The sequence below is a fragment of the Papilio machaon genome, chromosome 25 (assembly GCF_912999745.1).
Source record: "Papilio machaon chromosome 25, ilPapMach1.1, whole genome shotgun sequence".
Taxonomy (NCBI): Eukaryota; Metazoa; Arthropoda; class Insecta; order Lepidoptera; family Papilionidae; genus Papilio; species Papilio machaon.
In genome coordinates this window covers 1,155,140-1,174,683 of record NC_060010.1, presented here as the reverse complement: position 1 = coordinate 1,174,683, position 19,544 = coordinate 1,155,140, and the positions used below count along the sequence as shown (strand labels likewise).

The 19,544-nt window shown below is 34.1% G+C and overlaps 1 protein-coding gene across 1 annotated transcript in view; it reads right to left on the bottom strand.

The window, feature by feature from the left end:
• LOC106713382 overlaps positions 1–15,124 on the bottom strand; it is a 117,924-nt gene extending 102,800 nt beyond the window's left edge. Inside the window, exons 1-3 of the mRNA XM_045684289.1 lie at positions 15,042–15,124; positions 5,824–6,061; positions 5,451–5,588 (exon numbers count right to left, since the gene is read on the bottom strand). Of these exons, the coding sequence (XP_045540245.1) occupies positions 5,451–5,588; positions 5,824–5,826 (141 nt within the window). The 5' untranslated portion in view covers positions 5,827–6,061; positions 15,042–15,124. The remainder of the gene's footprint in view (positions 1–5,450; positions 5,589–5,823; positions 6,062–15,041) is intronic.
• Between the last annotated feature and the right edge of the window lie 4,420 nt (positions 15,125–19,544).

Sequence of the window (19,544 nt, the reverse complement as noted above, 5' to 3'; positions counted from 1 at the left end):
ATACCCTACAATTTGGATGCGGAACACATGTGCCAAATGTGGTACATTGATGGAAATATTTGTAATTCAATAATAGTCTCGACCGTCGGTGGTTTAGAGGCTAAATATTTGACTTGAAAACTGCATGTCCTGATTTCGAATCCCGCCATGTTTGTTTTTCGATTTTCGTTTTTCATAGGTATATTTATCTAACTTTCTTACTATGAAGAAGAACATCATGATGCAACCTGCATATATAATATCTGCTATGAAACTCAAAGAGTAATTTAAGTCAACCTTCCCTCACTGAAGCAGCGTGGATGACCTTAGTGACCCGTAACTTAGATATCAAAGTTAAAAAATTGTAGTTCGACTAAAGTATTTATAACAAGTAAATTGTTATCATAATCATTTCAACATTAACTGTAACATACGACTGTTCGTAACAACGACCATGGCTAGAGCAGAATCTGTGCATAGTACTGGAAGATTGCACAGCACCGAGAAGAATGTGTAGAGCACACATGATTTGTGCAGAGACAAAAACACTCCACGCAAGTCTAGAAGACTGGGGCGCACGTAACACACACATATGAAGATCGTGTAAATGCTCATGCTTGGTCAGGCATCTAAGAACAAAAATAAGGCGAAATATGTATCAAATAAATCTCTTTCGTTTACCAGCATTAGGTGGTTTTATTTCCCCGTGCTCCACATTAGGGTTAGTTGCACCGTGATTATTGTCTGTGCACCTCCCGTGCGAGTCATACTGTCAGTCCCCCACCCGGGGCTGATATGTATATCGACCAAATGAATTTTATCATGACATTAAAATGTTTGGATAAAAATATATCAAACCTTAGAAAAGATTTTAACAGACGATTCTAATCACATCATCAAAAGAACCTCAACAGTCAGATTACATCTTGAACTTAAAACTTGGGGATGAAGGTATAATTAAGTTAGCAGTAATTTAAAGTCGAATCATTAAGATCGACTCTTTTGATCTTTCCGACCTTAGTCTGAAATTGATGTAATTTTACGAAGAAAAGTTTCGAAAGTAATTTGAACTTATCGGAGCAAATGACTTACGTCTTTACTTTTACAAAAAAAAATCCGATAAGACTTCAGTTTAAAGACTATATTGGAATATCATCTACCTGACCTTATCCTACTTTTTGTGGATTCTTCAGAACATCTTTGATCATATTGTTGATTCCTTTGAACTTTATTACGGCATCAAAACTTTATCTGTTGATGTTCTTAACGAAATACCTACACGAAAATATATTGTGATCTCTCATATACATGAATAAACTTTTGTTTTGTTTTATATCAAGCTATGATCCTTAAAAGGACAAAAAGAAAATAATTTTAGCGCGAAGCATACATGTGTAGATTGCAAGTATGTGGGCGTCACCAAGAGAGAATAGGAGGGTAGTTTACCCCCCTCCATTCCTAGAGCATTGAAAAATTATGAAATAAATATAAAGTGCTACAAAATAAAAACATTCCTACAATATATACCATATAAAAACTACTTGTCAGTATTTCATTGGACCACATGTTACTAGTTATTTTTATAATTTCAAAGGGAATGCTTACCGTCCCTTTGAAATTATAAAAATAACTAGTATCCCCCTCCCTACATCTAGGCTAGATCATCAGCTGGATATATCTAAAGCTAACTAATTCTAAAGCAATATTTAATGTTATAAAATGCGAATTTGAAATTCGAATCTTTCTGAAAACCAATTGAAAGGTATCAATATTCTACTCCGTCTATTATAAAGTATAAGATCATAGTTACTGACTGCAGCTTCAATAAAGCGGATTAATTAATCAGTTGCAGTCGACTTGAGGACGCAAGCCACGCTTGATACGACAGATTATAAATCACTTATATAACATAATAACGGATAATATGAACGATTAGATACATATACAAAGGTTGATATACATTCGTGTTGGCTTCCACTGCGGAAATAATCGTACAGAAATAATAACAGCAGTGTCATTAGCAAGGCATTGAGACTGCAGTTTGTCTAGTGTTGCAGATCTTCATGGGCGTCGATGATTTGTGTTCCCCCTCGTTTGCCTTCTCCTCTTAAAATAAAAAGATTAGTCTAGACACTTCATATCGGATTTAATCATTTTAGAAGATAATCAAAATCATCGGAAAAGACTCCAAATACGTTTAATACAAATAAGTTATTGATAGCAAGTCATGTTTATATTTTTGCGAATAGAAGCGATAACGACCAATAAAAGGGAATAATCATCTAATGGCGGACACCTTAGTGGGTCGTTAACGATGTTACGAGCCAAGTTACAAGGATCGGGCATTACCTCGATGTTATTGAGAACGATTTGTAAGCGAAAATGCGCGCCATTAGAATATAAATACTAATACTAAAGGTTCGAATGTAATACTTACAAAGAAATCTATAAATATAAAAGAAAGTCGTGTTAGTTACACTATTTATAACTCAAGAACGGCTGAATCGATTTGACTGAAAATTGGTGGGCAGGTAGCTTAGAACCAGGAAACGGGCATAGGATAATTTTTATCCCGTTTTCTATTTGTTTTATTTCGCACGGACGGAGTCGCGGGTAAAAGCTAGTTATTAGCTTAAGTTGGGATACCGCGAGATTCTCCGATAGTACTAAATGAACGTGTTTCAACATTTAATTTCTAATTTTCTACTAAAATTAACTTAATATAAATGAAACTTTATGGAAAGCTATCGCTCATAATAGACTTAGTTGATCATACCATTTAAACTTGAAACTAAGTTTGAATCACTTTTCTTAGATCACCCTCACTTTAATTACTTCGGAGCAAACGTGTCTGGTTGGAGAGCGGACACTTTCATATAAGTCTAAAGAGACGTTATGTTAAAAAAAGTTTACATAGCATATAAGTGGACATTTATTAAGTGCGTATTTCACATTACTTTAAGCTAAAGAAATGACTACAAATATTACAAGTTGTAAATTATGACTGACGATCGCGTTGAATGAAAAATATCAGAACAATACCTTATGCGCTATTCCAAAGTAATCTACCTATGTTCTAAATTTCAGACAGATCTGTTCAGCCGTTCTGGAGTTTATTTATTTATTTATAATTTAGCTTTATATAGATTCCATACATTGACTTACAATTATGTTCACTTATTCTTCATACATTTTTTTATACCTGTATGGATCCCTGACGGGTAAAAGCCTCCTCCAACTTTGTCCAATGTTCCCTATCCTGCACCCGTTCTGGAGTTACATTGTTATAAACATCAAACTATTCTTCCGCTTTAGCTATTCAACATTTTTAAACCACTAAAGTCATTATTAAAATTGTACATTTTACGACTCCGCCCTTACAGCCGGCGCCGCGCTTCGTAAAATTAAATCGGCTTTGAATGGAAAAAGCTAATTCATTCCACTAAAATGCTGCTACAGTGAAAATGAATTCGTTACAATTTTTTTTTTTTGTTTAATTCCTCGAATGCGGTAACTAGCACGTCTATTTAACAAAAACGCGAACTGAATTCATAATTGAATTTTGCACGCTCGCTTTTCAAGTTATGAAATAAAAGAGCTATTAACAAATTATAGATACAGACTTTTGCGGAAAGAAAGGAACATGGTCAGAAGCTACATACGATTAAATGGCAGGAGACAGCACAGCCCCCTATACAAAATTCATTCGCTCTGAATCGATTCCATAACCAACTTCAAAAATGTATAGAACTGACACTAACTTTCGATATATCACGTGTCAATCCATACATTTTTGAAATGCGTTATGGAATGGCTTCGGAGTGATTGCGCTTTGTCTAGGGGGGGGGGGGGTAGGACAGGCGGCGCTGGTGATATCTTGTGTCAGAGGCCAAGACTCACTTTGAGTCGCTGCGCCACGTTTTAATTTTGTGTGCATACTTAAATCATCATTAACCTGCCTTTTTCACTACGTAATGTCAGCACAGTACGTACTACTCTTCCATACATCTCAGCCAATATATGCTCCCTTCTTGCGGATTTAAAAATCGAGAACAATTGATTTAATTCATATTGTATTGTAATTTTTATACTAAGTCTGTAGAAAAGTGTAGTAAAATTATATATTTTACAGTTGTAGAGCCAGTAACGTAACTATTTTTTGGGTGCACGGAGGCCGGTTCGCACGGAGCAATACCACAACCACACACAAAAAAGGCGTGAAGTGGAAGCAATTCAACATTTTGTATGATAAATGTCCCGCAGGAATAATATTAGTCCAAGTTCCCTTCTAACCTTTCCCTTATACGACAATGAAGGGAATGAGAGGTTGATTTGGTAGAGAGGGGACGCATGGTAAGGGGAAATACAATCTATCTGTTTGTATATCTCAGTTAATTAAATGTAGGCAAGGCACTTGCAATTGCGAATGTCTATAGACAACCGTCGCTTCGCTATTCCGGCGAATACAGGTGGCCGCTTGCTCGTTTGCCATATTATAATATAAATAAAAATTATAGTTATATGAACAGTATTCTACCACGAAACGTGCTGTATTCATTAATTCAATTTAAAGTATTCATTTGAAACAAACATGTTTATGAAAGTACTCAATAATTGAGAGACAATTTAACTTTATCGCATTACTATTTAATTTTATCGATGTTAAAAAGAGCACAAAACTAGTTGGAATTAACAAACTTTAGTAATATATTTATTTGAACACAAGCATTGCGGTGGGAATAATTCACGTCTCCTTGGCATCGCGAGACCGCACACAGTGTGTTGGACAAATCTTTATTGCTACACCACAATTTTGTATTGTTATTTGTTATTTAACTTACATTTAATTTAAATAATCCTATTTGGATTATTACGTAAAAAATACATATTTAATAACAATAATAATGTAATGATTTAATGATTCTACGACCACAAACAGTCAGAAGTGACAGTGCCCTATCCAAAAAGTAATTGCAACATCGCATGTAATACAACTATGCTCTTGGAAACACTATTCTGCACAGAGATGTTCACATGTACATTCAGTGGAAATGGACTTTAAACCTCCAGTTTAACGATTCATTTATTTTTGATGAATACATGTTTGTTTTTTTTTTAATATTCGTAACACTTTTTCACAATCTTACTATTTTACTAATTATTATAAATGCAAATGTTTAGAATGAATGCATGGATGTTTTTTGAAGGTATCTTCGAAATGACTCAACGGATCTTAATGAAATTTGACTCATATGTAGAACATAGTCTAGAAGAATGCATAGGCTACTAAGTTTTTTTAATTCCGCGCGGACGAAGTCGCGGACGACAGCTACTTTTGAATAACAATCTACATGAAACAAATTTGCCAACAAAAAATACCAGGCGCTTAATTATTTGTGACATCTCACTACGTGCAATTCAAAACGTGAACACCTTATTAAAAGTATCCACCAAAACGCTTTAGTACTCACTCTATCAGCGACACCGCCAGGCAGCACGCTCTTAACGACAACGCCGGAGGAGCGGCCGCCGACAATGCCGAACGCCAGCCCTGAGCCATCATTGACCAGTTCCACTACCTCCACCTGCGCCCACTCTCCGAACACCTGCTGAATTATAACAACCAAGTATACGTTAGCATAATCAGTATGAATTCACCTTTAGCTACCATGGTATGTGAAAGGCGGCATCATAACTTGAATCTGTGTTGCCATAACATGGTAAAAAACGCATGGTTCTCTGGGTCATGACAAGTTAATTACAGCGTTAGATTTGCCAAACTTTTTGAAAGAGAAGGGAACATGTACCACTTAATATGCTAATCAATTAATAATTAAATCTTACCATGATGCGCCTGATTCGCCGCTTGGTGCGTGGCCTGCGCGCGCCGCTTTCCGATCAGCTAATCTTGTCCGCCATCTTTGATTCTCACTGACACCCGGCGATGACGTCACGGCGAACAATCGCAGAATTTGCAGCAGATAAATCAATACCAACTTTTTCACTGCACATTGTATCCAAGTTCACTTTCACGAATACAAAATGATTTCACTATGTTGTTCTCTTTGGAATTTAAGAGTACCTGAAATAGAAGAGACAAATATAAGTCGTTATCTAAACTTATACTACGTACGAATAAACGAAAAACTAACGGACTGTTTTAAAAAATTCTTTCACTATTACAATGCCACATTATCGCTGAATAACATAGGCTACATTAAATACACGGTTGGAATTGTTTGTAAATGTTTGCAAAATGTCCAACTGTAAGAAGCACGGAACAGGCCACAAGTTGCAAAATGTTTTTAGTGTACAATAAAATTGAGAATTGGATAGAATCTTCACCGCGTACAAGCTGCGAAGCTATCCTCTATTTGGTAGTTCCGTTACATTGCTTCATAGTACACTGTATTCACTGTGACGTCATCAAATGACAAAACGGAAAGCATTAGACGTTCCCTCAGGTAGACATACCCTATTCTAAATATACTTTGAAATGTTGTCACTAATATCAATGTTATTGGGTCTGATCTCTCGAGAATTGAACAAATTAATTAATATGTGACCTTAACATGGAATTATTCAGTTGGAAACGCAAACGACATATCGATGGCTCCTACGAATAAATGTAAATGTGCAAAATGACAACTTTTCAGGAGAGGCTCTCAAAGTTTCATCCATGTATGAAAATAGACTGCATAGACCCTTTTACTTCAGCAAAAAATAAGATTTAAACATGTGTATTTTGTTTAGTGCATTTTTTTAATTAAACAAAAAGGTACTAATTTTATTTGCCTACTAATTACTAAGTTGTTTTATGTATTTTTTTATATCATAAGGTGGCAAACGAGCAAACGGCCACCTGGATTCGCCGCAAAAGCGAGGCGACCGTTGCCCATAGTCATCCGCAAATGCAGTTGCGTTGCGTTGCCTACCTTTAATCAACGGAGAAGGAGACGCACAGAAAGAGGATATTTCTCCTTCCTATGAGTCCCCTCTTTCGCCAAATCCACTTCCCCTCCCCATCCTTTCCTAATAAGAAAAGGGTGGGAAGGGAAAGAGGACTAAAATTAGGTCTCCGGTACCCCACGCATCAGACGAAACGCGGAATTGCTTCCACTTCACGCCTGTCTTTCATGTATGACTAAGACATAATATTTAATGATATAGTGTAACCAATATCTGATCTAGTGAGAGCTGTGGATATCACAGTTAATGCTGTTAGAAAATATGAATAACCTAGACTGCAAAATGACACACCAGACAAGCTATGACAAGACAGCTACATACTAGCATCTTGTATTGTCATGTTGTCAGATGAGTTCGTAGGTCAATCATCATTACAGCACTATAAGTCTTCACTAAGGCTTGGAGCCTACCCTAAGTGAGGGGTGACTAGGCCATCAACCAAGCTGGCCAAGTGAGGGTTGGTTAACTTCACACATATCTTTGAATTTCTTCTCAGATATGTCCATCACGATGTTTTCCTTCACCGTAAGAACACTGGATATATGTGCATATGTAAATCGAAAATCGAAAAACACATTGATACATGGTGGAATTTGAACCCAGGACCTGTATATTACAGGTCAAGTGCCCAATGAGCCACCAACGCTCCTTAATTACTGTAGGTCTATTCATTCGTGTAAATCTACAATATGGGTTCCTTGGTTACTCTCTTCTTCTGCGCATCGTTTCCTCAATCCTGAGGGTCGAGACCTCTCCTCTTGACCATCTCGCGAAGGGTGGTTCTCCATTCTGTGCGGTTTTCGGCGCTGTGGATGGCATTATGTATGCTGGAGTCGAGTGCGGTGCATACTTGGTCAATCCAGCGCATAGGGCGGCGCCCTCTGGGTCTCTTTCCATCGATTTTTCCCGTAATGATATTTTTTTCTAGGTTTTCGGGGGATCTTCTAGCGACGTGACGTGGTTACTGGTTGGCGATAATTTTATGAATAATACTCTCCAACATAACACATCTATAAAATGCTTTAAATATCTTCAAATGACGCAAATTCAACAATTACTCGTAATACGATAGCACTTGTTAATCTATTCTCGGATGATTTACTCGTTTTAATTTCGTTTCGTGTAAATTCTTTTGTGTGCAGACAAAAAGATTTCACATTCGAGTTAATTCACTTATTACGAAAACACATTACAACGAAAATGTTGTTATTAAAACGATGTTGAAATTTTCGCTTTCATGTAAAATTGTTTCTTTTTTAACTCACAAAATTACGTATTAAATTGACAATGATTCGTTAAGTTTATATTTAGCCGGTTAGATGTATATATTTCTTCCACAGACAAAATTATTCCATCTGCCATGATAACGTCATTAAAACCCTCAAACGTATTCCAATATTCAAAACCTTGACACAAATTCAAAGGCAATAGCGAAGCAAATAACGATGTCATGAAATTAATTAATTTCATACTTGGAAGTAGTTCAAATGTTTAATTACGTGACGTCATTGAGTGATAATATCATAACTTCAATTCTTTTCTTTCATAAGGTGGCAAAAGAGCAAGCGTACACATTTTTCCGAAATAGCGAAGAGACCACTGCCTATAGACATGCAAACTTAAAGATGCTTTGCCTATCTCTTCCTCTCGATCCTTGCCTCATAACAATATGGCAGGAATAGAAAAGGGAATAAATTTGGCCTCCGGCACTCATACTCATTACACTGTACAGGGAATTACTCCCACTTGACACCAGTATTCTGTGTGGTTGTTGTTTTGCACCGGTCGAGGTTAGCAACTCGTGCAACAGATGTTGTTGCTGGCGTCTACCACTGTTAAACTATATCCAAATTCGTGCTTTTATTTAAATTACAAATAATGTTTTTTTTTATATCATAAGGTGGAAAACGAGCAAACGGCCCACCTAGATTCGCCGCAATAGCGAGGCGACCGTTGCCCATAGACATCCGCAAATGCAGATGCGTTGCCTACCTTTAATCAACGGAGAAGAGGATGCACAGAAAGAGGATATTTCTCTTTCCTATGCATCCCCTCCTCCGCCAAATCCACTTCCCCTTCCCATCCTTTCCTAATAAGAAAAGGGTGGGAAGAGAAAGAGACACTCATCAGACGAAACGCGAAATTGCTTCCACTTCACGTTTGTCTTCTGTGTGGTCGTGGTATTGCACCGGTCGACCCGACCAATTCGTGCACCCAACAAATATTGTTGTTGCGGGACCTACCACTTTAAAAAAAGGATTCCATGGTTCAATTTATAGGATTGCTTTTTTATAAGCTATTCAAAAATATCGTTAGAATAGTTAGTTACAAAGATTTATAACTAGTTATATTACCTACCAGTTATATTAGGAACGTGTTCATCCATTTGTTACGCTGTCGATTTAGTTTTATCCTTGAGGATTTAGCCATTCTATCCGTATTGGAACAAGTGAGATATCAGTTCGAGTGGAAAACGATTTTTCATACATCTTTATATGAAGACTGTAAAAATGTGTTTTTAGAAATTTGAAATGTGTCTTCTTAAAATTATAAATGCCAATGTTTTTTTTATAAGTGAAGGGGGCAAACGAGCAGCGGGAACACCAAGGTGTTCATCGACGCCCATGGACATCTGCAATACCAGAGGAATCGCAGATGCGTTGCCGGCCCTTAAAAGTAGTTTAGATGGAGGGATCTCGCTGAAATTTGGTATAGATGTACAACATAGTCTGGAAGAACACATAAACTTTAAACTTAATTTTCTTTTAATTACGATGGACGGAATCGCGGGCAAAAGTAAGTATTACCTTAAAAATAAATGAATAACACACACAATTTATTCGGTATCGGCACCGACTAGTTTCAAGCCCTTCAATGACTCTTCTTTAGGGTGGATGGAACTGGTATTTAAACCTGGGAGTTACGTACACATAATTCTTCGTAGTTTAGTAAACAAATACTAGTTTGTAAATAGCAGTTTATTTCGCGACTGTACAAATTAGAAATAGCATTTACGAGATGCAGTTTTCTCAATAAAGGTAAATACACACTAGAGAATTTTCTCAAGCATATCTACGTAACGTTCTTACGAATGGTAATACAGGTAAAAGTATAGTTTCCAAAGCACGTCTGGTTCGTGAAAGGGTGATACACTAGAACTAGAACATGTTATAGAGCTCGTTGTTCTGTTACAAGTAAATGCTCTAGTCTATACCCGCCTTTATAGTTTTTCCGTCACTACAGCTTTTATTACTTTGCCAACATCTTTTTACTATCGACTTCCGATACGAATTTAAAGAAAAAATTAAATAACACTGTACACTGGTAGCATAGGTTTTTAATAAACTTTGGCAAAATATTCCGAGGCGACCAGAAAACTTTTATGCCAAAAAAAAAAGAAAAGAAAATTACTAATCACTTTTATTTACTTTTCACTTTGAAAATTATATTTGATGTTATTTTATCAAAACTGCCGAATTGTCCATAAAAAATATTCTATTATCTTTTCAGACAGAAAAAGAAAATATATTTTTGCACAAAAGTTTCGGCAGTACATATAACTACTTCAGACTTGTTCTCCTTCTTAATATGACATAGTGTATGTTACAGCAAACTACTTACATATATATATATTCATAGTATATACGCTAAGCTTCTACAGTCACATGCACGAGAAACTAAGGCTCAAAGTAAACATTTGTTATAGAGTAAAGCCGGCTAGTACAAAAGACTTTCATTCTGTTGAAACTATCGTTGTGAAGCTTGTATTTTAATTATTCTGTGGATTTTCTATAAAATATTAGTGTACCTACGAGTAGCGATTGCAAATATCTTTTATTATGATACTGAATTTCGATTAGTCAGGGCTGGTTTTAGGCATTTCCGGCACCCTGTATAACATTTTTGCGTCCCCTTTTTTTTGGTGTCGTAAGAAATCTTCCACAAATAGAGCATCTTAGGGGACACCTTAAACGCTTCTTTATATCTAAATCTAGCGCCTGCGGCACCCACTTGTGCCTGGCGCCCTGATCGCCCCACCTGGCCCTACCCTAACGCAGCTAATGATTAGTAATAACTTTTCTTTAAAAGCTATGCTTAATAATTTAATTTAAAATAGCGTTGTATTAGACACGTCTAATTTTTTTTTTTTTTTTTGGTTGAAGAACTCAATGGCTTCTCCTTATTTACGTAAGGCTACAAATGAGGGTAGAAACAAAATCAGTACATGCCAGTAACTTTTAGGGAAGGATATTAAATGATTACTAATGTATTTCCTTAAATTAGATATATTTTAAACCTCCACTAAGTAGTATTGAGTAGGGCAGTAAGTCTTATAGATAAATTCTTTAGGTTAAAGTAAGTTTTGAAATTGAACGTTACTTCTCCGGGGAGTGTTAAACTGCAAACCCAATTAGGTTCTGCGGGCCGAGCTGGCCGTGTGTCAATTTGATTAACTATGCAAGATAAATGTTCCTAGTTTAACCGTGTTACATCGAGTCTCTGGTCTTAATACATATGAAGTTTATGTTAAGATAGTATTTATTAAAGGTTAAGAACATTCAAAGGAAAGTATGAGAAAGTTCTAGAAGAAAAATCACCGTTTCAAAATACTCCGTATTATAAATAGAGTAGCTGTCGCACGCGACTCCGTCCACGCGATATTAAAAAAAAATACTTAATAAGTAGCCTATGTTCCCAGACTACTTACGTTTTACATCTGTGCCAAATTTCCACTCCGGAGAAACCAAACCAACACCAACCAAACAAACATCCATCCATCCATCCATCTAAACATTCGCATTATTACTCAAAATACATTTTAACTTAGATTACAAAATAAGAAACCGTTACCTATATGTACTAAACATACTACTCGTAATATTATAAATGCGAATGTTTAGATGGATGGATGCTTGTATGAAAATATCTCCAGAACAGCTCAAGGGATCTTGATGAAATTTGGCACAGATGTAGAACATAGTCAGGAAGAATACATAGGCTAGTTATAAACTTTTTTTAATGCCGCGGGTACAGAGCCGCGGACGACAGCTAGTAATAATATAAAGAGGAAAGATTTGATCGTTTGCATTGAATCTACACTATCCCTGGATGACATAGACTGTATTTATTACTATATATATTTTTTTATTTCTCGCAGATGAAGACGCGAACATCTGCTAGTAATATTAAAAACCGTTGATGTGAAAAGTTATACGATGCGTTATTTAATTCTCAGTACTAAGTTATTTGCTTGCAACGGCCCGCAGTGAATTTCATATTTGCCATTTGGCTGAGCGGAATTTACGTGTGATACACATTTTCCGCATAGTACAAGATATATGTACAGCATTCTGTTTAATTCACTGGTTTCGACCTATATTTTTTTATACTCGCGTTGAAGATAATTTTCATGTGATGATAAAGTTTTTCAATTACTTACGTTTTTTTAAATAAATTTGTTTATAACCTAAATGCAGATCACGGATTTAATTTATTATTAACGGCACATTATGACGATGAAAGCCGTGCTATTCTATTAAATAAAAATAACAGCTTACTTTGCAAGGCCTTTTCATAAAAAGCATATTTTTTGGTTCTCAAAATCTCAGTAACTTACTAGTAACTAGACTGTCTCATGAATGACTGTCAATTTTTTCCCGTAATTAAATTTCTTTGTCTATTTTCTTTCACAAAAACTTCCACTAGTGAAATACTTGTAGGTATAGCCTCACCAGGAATATAAAATCCTTAGGGACCTTCAAGAAAAGAGCGTATACCTTCCTTAAAGGTCGGCAACGCATCTGCAATTCCTCTGGCGTTGCGGATGTCCATGGGCTTCGGATCAAATAACTTTAGGTTGCTCGTTTGCCCCCTTCTCCTATAAAAAACCACCTTAATACAGAAAAATATGGAACTAATTAATTTGTGCATATTAGTGTAAGTGGTGCATTAAGAAGCATTGAAGTGCTACCAAATCAGGATTTTTATATTCTTTATTAAGTTCTGTCAATATAGTTTATCCTGCATAGTTGAGAACCCGTATCAGCGGGAATTATCCGGTCCCGACGGACGACCTCCATAAGCGAGGAACTCAAGTTAGAAAATATTGCGGTCCCTAAAATATCCAGGTTCGATTGTACATATTGTTAACTCTACTATCTTATATATAAAATTCTCGTGTCACAGTTTTCGTTCCCGTACTCCTCCGAAACGGCTTGACCGATTCTCATGAAATTTTGTGAGCATATTCAGTAGGTCGGAGAATCGGCCAACATCTATTTTTCATTTTTTTTTTAACTGCGCGCGGACGGAGTCGCGGGCGACAGCTAGTCTTCAGATAAAATGAGAGGGATGACAACACGTTTTATACAAGAGTTTCAAGTTTAGAAATGTGAAACTACAATATTTCGCAACATACGAGTACAACGACATAAATTCAACAGACGTATTCAGAATATGTTCCAATTCCACTCTCCCCAATTTCAATAACATAAAAGGATTTTATCATCGAAATGTAAAGGTAGAGAAATTCCTATTTCTATCAACAAAATACGTCCGATTGTATTTGAAAATCATCTTTAAAAAATTAAACAGATGAGAATCTGAACGACGGATTTCTCTTACATCTTTACATAAGCCTCCATTGCCAAAAGAGCTAATAAGTTTTTCAATGAATCTTTCGCCAGTGAAGATCCGCGGCAATGCACCTTTTAGGGAGTTGATGTCTTCTAAGGTCTGCCACAAATGGAATGAAATTATAAATGCCTTTTTCAAGTCACTATAAAATAGTTTAAGAAGTAACAAACATTGTGTTTCAATCAATATGTGGTTAATTAAAAGGAGCGTAGGTTCACAGAATAACTGGCAATTATCTGCCAGGAAATTTGCGGTTACAGCGCTCTGCCTATGTCTCTCATCAAATATGGAGATAATTAATTGATTAGGGCATTGTTCCTTGGAATTTATTAACTCACTAGCTGTCGCCCGCGACTCCGTCCGCGCGGAATAAAGAAAAAACGTAATAAGTAGCCTATGTGTTTTTCCAGACTATGTTCTACATCTGTGCCAAATTTCATCACCATCCGTTGAGCCGTTCTGGAGATACCTTCATACAAACATCCATCCATCCATACATCCATCCAAACATTCGCATTTATAATATTAGTAAGATTAGAGAAGAAAGGTAGTTTAATATATTGGTGATATTTATTGATCGATTCATCATCATCATCATCAGCTCACTATACGTCCCCACCGAGGAGCACGGAGCCTACCCCAATTTTTAGGGGTGAATTGATCGATTGATTTGAAAATAATATTTTTCGTATTCTTCTTTAATTTTTTTTCAATAAGTACCTAATTTTATGTCAACAAAAGATTGTATTTAAAATTAATAAGCCAATGTTTGTCAGAATTTGATATAAAAATATTATCATTATAGCACTTTTAAACGAAGTAAAAATGCTCATATTATAAATAATAACTGTATTATTTAGTTTTCTTAAAATTAACGAAATATCTCTCAACGCATTAGGATTCTAAAAAAACATTAAAAAAATGATGTCGCCGTTTCGTAAAATTATGCAACAGATAAAAACGCACATACTACGAGTATAGTTTAGCTCGGAATATTTTACAGACTAAATAAACAATTGAAAAGTAGAACAAAGAAACATTTTGTATGAGATAGTGTGAAATCTTTGTAATCATTTTCTCACGCTTTACAAAGCGTTACAGAAATTTCGGTTCTTCTCAGAATTACGTCAGTTTTGGCTAATGATATATGAAACAATATTTCTATTTATAGTGTCTAAAATAAAGCAATAAACTAAATGCTTTTTTTTAAATTATGAAATACAATGCAAATCAAAAATCGTTGATTGTAAAGAAAAGACATTTTAATAATATAACCTAAAAAAAATCTTCGAATCTTCTTATACAATAATTGAATTCTTAAATTCGGCTTAAATAATTAACAACATATCTATTGTTACGGTATTTAAGACCTAAATAAAAATTATATACATTTTATTTCCTTAATCAAAATAATTATTCTTAAAATTTAAAGACGAATTAAAGCAAATTATACTTACGAAGATAATAAACAGTATCGATTTCTGTCAAACAACCAAGATGTTACCGAAAAGTACGCGACAACACACGAAATAATTACAGAAACGTATTCATGTTATATTAGTAACTGGAACGACTTAATTTTCAATTTACTTTTTACACAAAAAAAATAATATAAAGAACTATTACTTCACAGTTATTATTAAGAGAAACGTTTAAATATTAATGACTAGATTCGCGTTTGGATAGAAACGTGCTCTCACGACGATGGCCGCGCGATTACTGCCGAAAAGGCGGGAAATGTGACATGCGCTTTGGGAAATCGATTCGAAAATGGCCCCCATACGAAACGCGGCCATTTCAAAATTACACCCCCGTAAGAAATAACACATTCTTACTACACTTTTATGATTTATAAATAAATTGAGTTTTATTTTAAGATAATAACTTACTTGTTACAGATATTATAAATGCAAATGTTTGAATGGTTGAATGTTTGTAAGGTCTTCAGAACGGATTTCGCTGATATTTGGCATAGATGTAGGTTTTTAATTTGTTACCTATTCATGTGATAGGTGTGGTATTTTTTAAACTGGTCAGAAGAACAAAATAATTTACCATTCCTAGTTCGTATACTTTCCTGATAGAAGGGTAGGAAGGGGAGATGACTAGCATTAGGCGTCCGACACCACACTAACTTTTAGGCTACTTCTTTTTGCGTGATCATGGTATTTCAGCAATTCAGTGAAAGATTATTAGAAAACCGATATGCAGTTACGGACTCTACCAATATATTTTTTATTTTTCTTTGTTAAGATTTAAACAATTAGGACAGGTAAAGAAAAACAAAATATAATCCATATTTATATTTATTGTTATATGCATATGGTAGCTCACAGCGACTACAATCCTAATGGAAGATTTAACATACATTTAAGACTGCGTTGCATTTGCAAAATAATTTAAAAAAAAACCTTCCTATATTATAAACCTGTTACCAATAAAACCAGTGTATTTCCACTGCCTAAAAACATAAATTGGTATTTGAGTTTTTTTTTTATAAGGAGAATCAAAGACATGAAAATTTCTAATACTTTTCCCTCTTTCAGTTATTATTTACATCACTGTATTAATATTATCCAAGTAGTGTAATTATGGAATATCAAGAATTTAATTTACGTACTGGCAACAATGATAATAAGCAAAAATGTTGCCAAAAGTATTTGTTTTATTATTTATGTTTGTCGCGGAAGTTTGCGCAACTGTTCCCGTGACCCAGCCGCAAGGCGAAGTGGAGGTTCCGAGGGGTTTTAGTGGGTATGGCCGAACTACTTTATCCTAGTCACACACTCCCTGCGCCACTGTACATACAGCATGGCGAAGGGGTGCCTAACTGCATTTCCCCTCGTAAAAAAAAGAAAAAAATGGAGTAAAAAAATGGATATTGAGTCTTATGTAATTGTAAATAAAGTAGCAAATGCAACACAGTCATTCACAATAATTACACTCTAAGATGCGATTACAAACAAACAGTAACATTTAATAACCAAATGGCCCAAAGGGAATCGATATTGTTGGAAAATATTGGCACTACCATATGTATGAGAATCGGTGGGCGATACACTTTGGGCCAAAATTATTGGTACTTTATATATTAAATATTATTAATTCACAATTTGATATTTTATAGTTTTTTCAAGTTTAAATTGTTATCTCCCAGACAGATTACATTAACTACATCTCTATTATCGGTTCAAATGACCATCAAAATAACACTTAAGTTAACTATTTCTATATTACACTTTAAAACACCAACATCTGACTAAATCTATTTGTTACATGTACAAATAAATATGTCCTCTATGTCCATTTGATTCTCTAGAACTATATTTTCATTTCATTTAACTAACAAATAAAAATTGTTCATGTATAATATGTTAAAATTAAATCATTTTTCAACAACAGCACAGTGTAACCTCATCTAACGTCATGCCTTCATATTTATCAATCAAAGCCTAGAATCAAAACCATAGAGTATAAACAATTAACAAATTAATTATCTATGATGACGTCATATGAGTGGCTTTTGTCATTCTGTTACAAGAATCCGTCGCGTGCACACGTGTGTTCATTTTATAAAATAAATAAATAAATTTCAGTACACTACTGGTAGATCTAATACTTTTGTTTATACTCTGTGATTCACTATGAGTACTGTTTGAAAGATTATGTACTTTATTGACCAGTAGATAAGAGTAAAAATCGAATAACAATTCACTATTCAAAAAGTACACAACAGTAAACGAAATTACCCTGTTTAGAAGACATTGTATATTATAAAAAATTGTGTCCTCAGCCTTTTTCAATGATATCATTTGTTTCCATTATTCAAACGTTTTCACGGATGAAGGTTAACCATGGAACTAGTTCTTATTGTACCCCGAAATTATCTTTGTCATTTTGTCATGATTTCAGGTTAACTCCATCTGTTAAAACGTCACTAATTCGCTAAGGGTTCTATGCGATACAGGGTTTTGAACGTAAATTGCAAGGAAAATAAAAAAAAAACCTACATACCACGGGAGTTGACCAATGCACTTGATGACATATTACTTATCGACTAGGAATGGTAATGTACATTATATATTATATTAAATACATTCTAATAAACAGTCAAGAAAAGAACCAACGAAATAAATTACAAATAAAATTAAACCTTAAATTAAAAGTAAATAAAGCTTGTTTTTTTTTCATATAACTTAATTCGAGTAAATATAAATAATTCCAAGTAGGAATTACACATTATTAGTATTTAATTTCAAAATAAAATGTTAAAGCAAATTTACCTAAAAGGCAAACATCGCAATTATTACAAATAAATAAATCGCTTAATTTATTACTATATAAGTTTATAATCTTATATACTAAATGTCCAAATATTTTACTTATATAATTTTAATTTATTCGAGTGTATACCTTTTTTTTCTGGCCTAAAGTGTAATGAACCAGAGACATGCAGTAAAGCAAGAGCATATACCTGTCAAAAAACGTTCTTTCCATAATTTACAATAAATAATGATTAAATATTTAGAAAAAACAGCTAAAAACAAATACGACATCGATAAAAAACGACATTTTGTTTATTATATAGCGTTTAAATAATTATTTTCAAACTAAAGAACATTTTTTTACATTCATTTTTATGATAATTATAATAAAATTCATTTAAATAAAAAAAAAACAGTCATCAAAATTTAAAAATATAAAAAAATTGTAAACAATGTTTATTAAATGCGTAGTAAAATGTCGATTTTTTTTTTAATTTCTATCTCAAATATCCTCTAATATTTTGAAGGTCATTAAAATAAATTAAAATTAAAATAAATTAAAAACGAGTTAAAACAATAAACAATATAAAAAAAATAAAGAAAAAAATTATTTGTAATAACTGTATTTTTTTCTAAAGTTTTCTGATTACATCAAAAACATCGGAGAACATAAAATAATTTCGTATCTATCTTGTTGTCTTTGTCATCTATCCATATCCATATCCATATTTAATGGATTCTTTAAAACACATATCCATCTTTAGTGGATTCTTTAATATCCATTAGATAAAAGTATATGCTCACACTTTACCATTTCGAAAATACACAAATATTAACCACAGACTTAAGAATACTCTAGGACACGGCACAGCCTGTCACTGAACTAATTGGGAACATTCTAGATTTTTGAAGCTTTCGATCCTATTTCGGTATTTCTTAGTGCAGCCAGTTTTCAAACGCCTACGTCTAAACGATGCATTCCAAAATCTAAGTGCCTTATAATAACATTTGGCATATTTAACGCTTTTCAAACAACATTGTAAAAAGTATGAATTTAGTAGGATTATTTGACGTTTAGTAATGTTGCCATATCAAAGTTTAAGTTACTACCAAACAAAAGTGAATTACCGATTTTCTTTTCGATTTAAAAAAAAGTGTTATATTTAAACACTTTTATGTCATCAATTGACAAGTATATCTGACCTGGTAAGCATTTAACAAACTTAAATATGACAGCTAACCAACGCCCATGTCATGTCAACGTTAAAAACTGTCAAGGTTATTTTCGTAGTGTATCTGTCATGTCACGTTTTTTTTTGTTATATGCCATTATCTATGACCATGTAGGTTTTATATATTTTTGACAGAATTAACCGCGATAGTAGCGCCTCTCTTACAGGCTCAGATATTGTTTGATTCAGATACGTTCATTTACCATCAACTTACTATCAACATAAAAGTATGTTTTAGTTACTTTTTTAAACGATAACGACTAATATTTTACGTGCATATTTAAAAAAAAATCTTATATTCAAAAGGGCGGGTCTATTCTATTATATATGTTTTCAAAACGAAATGAAAAACCGCGAACGTCTAAAAATTATAAAACGGCAATTCACAATATTTATCTATCTTTTACGTTAGTATATTAACAACATTAATTTCTTTTCCTCAAAAATGTTCACTTTCACATGA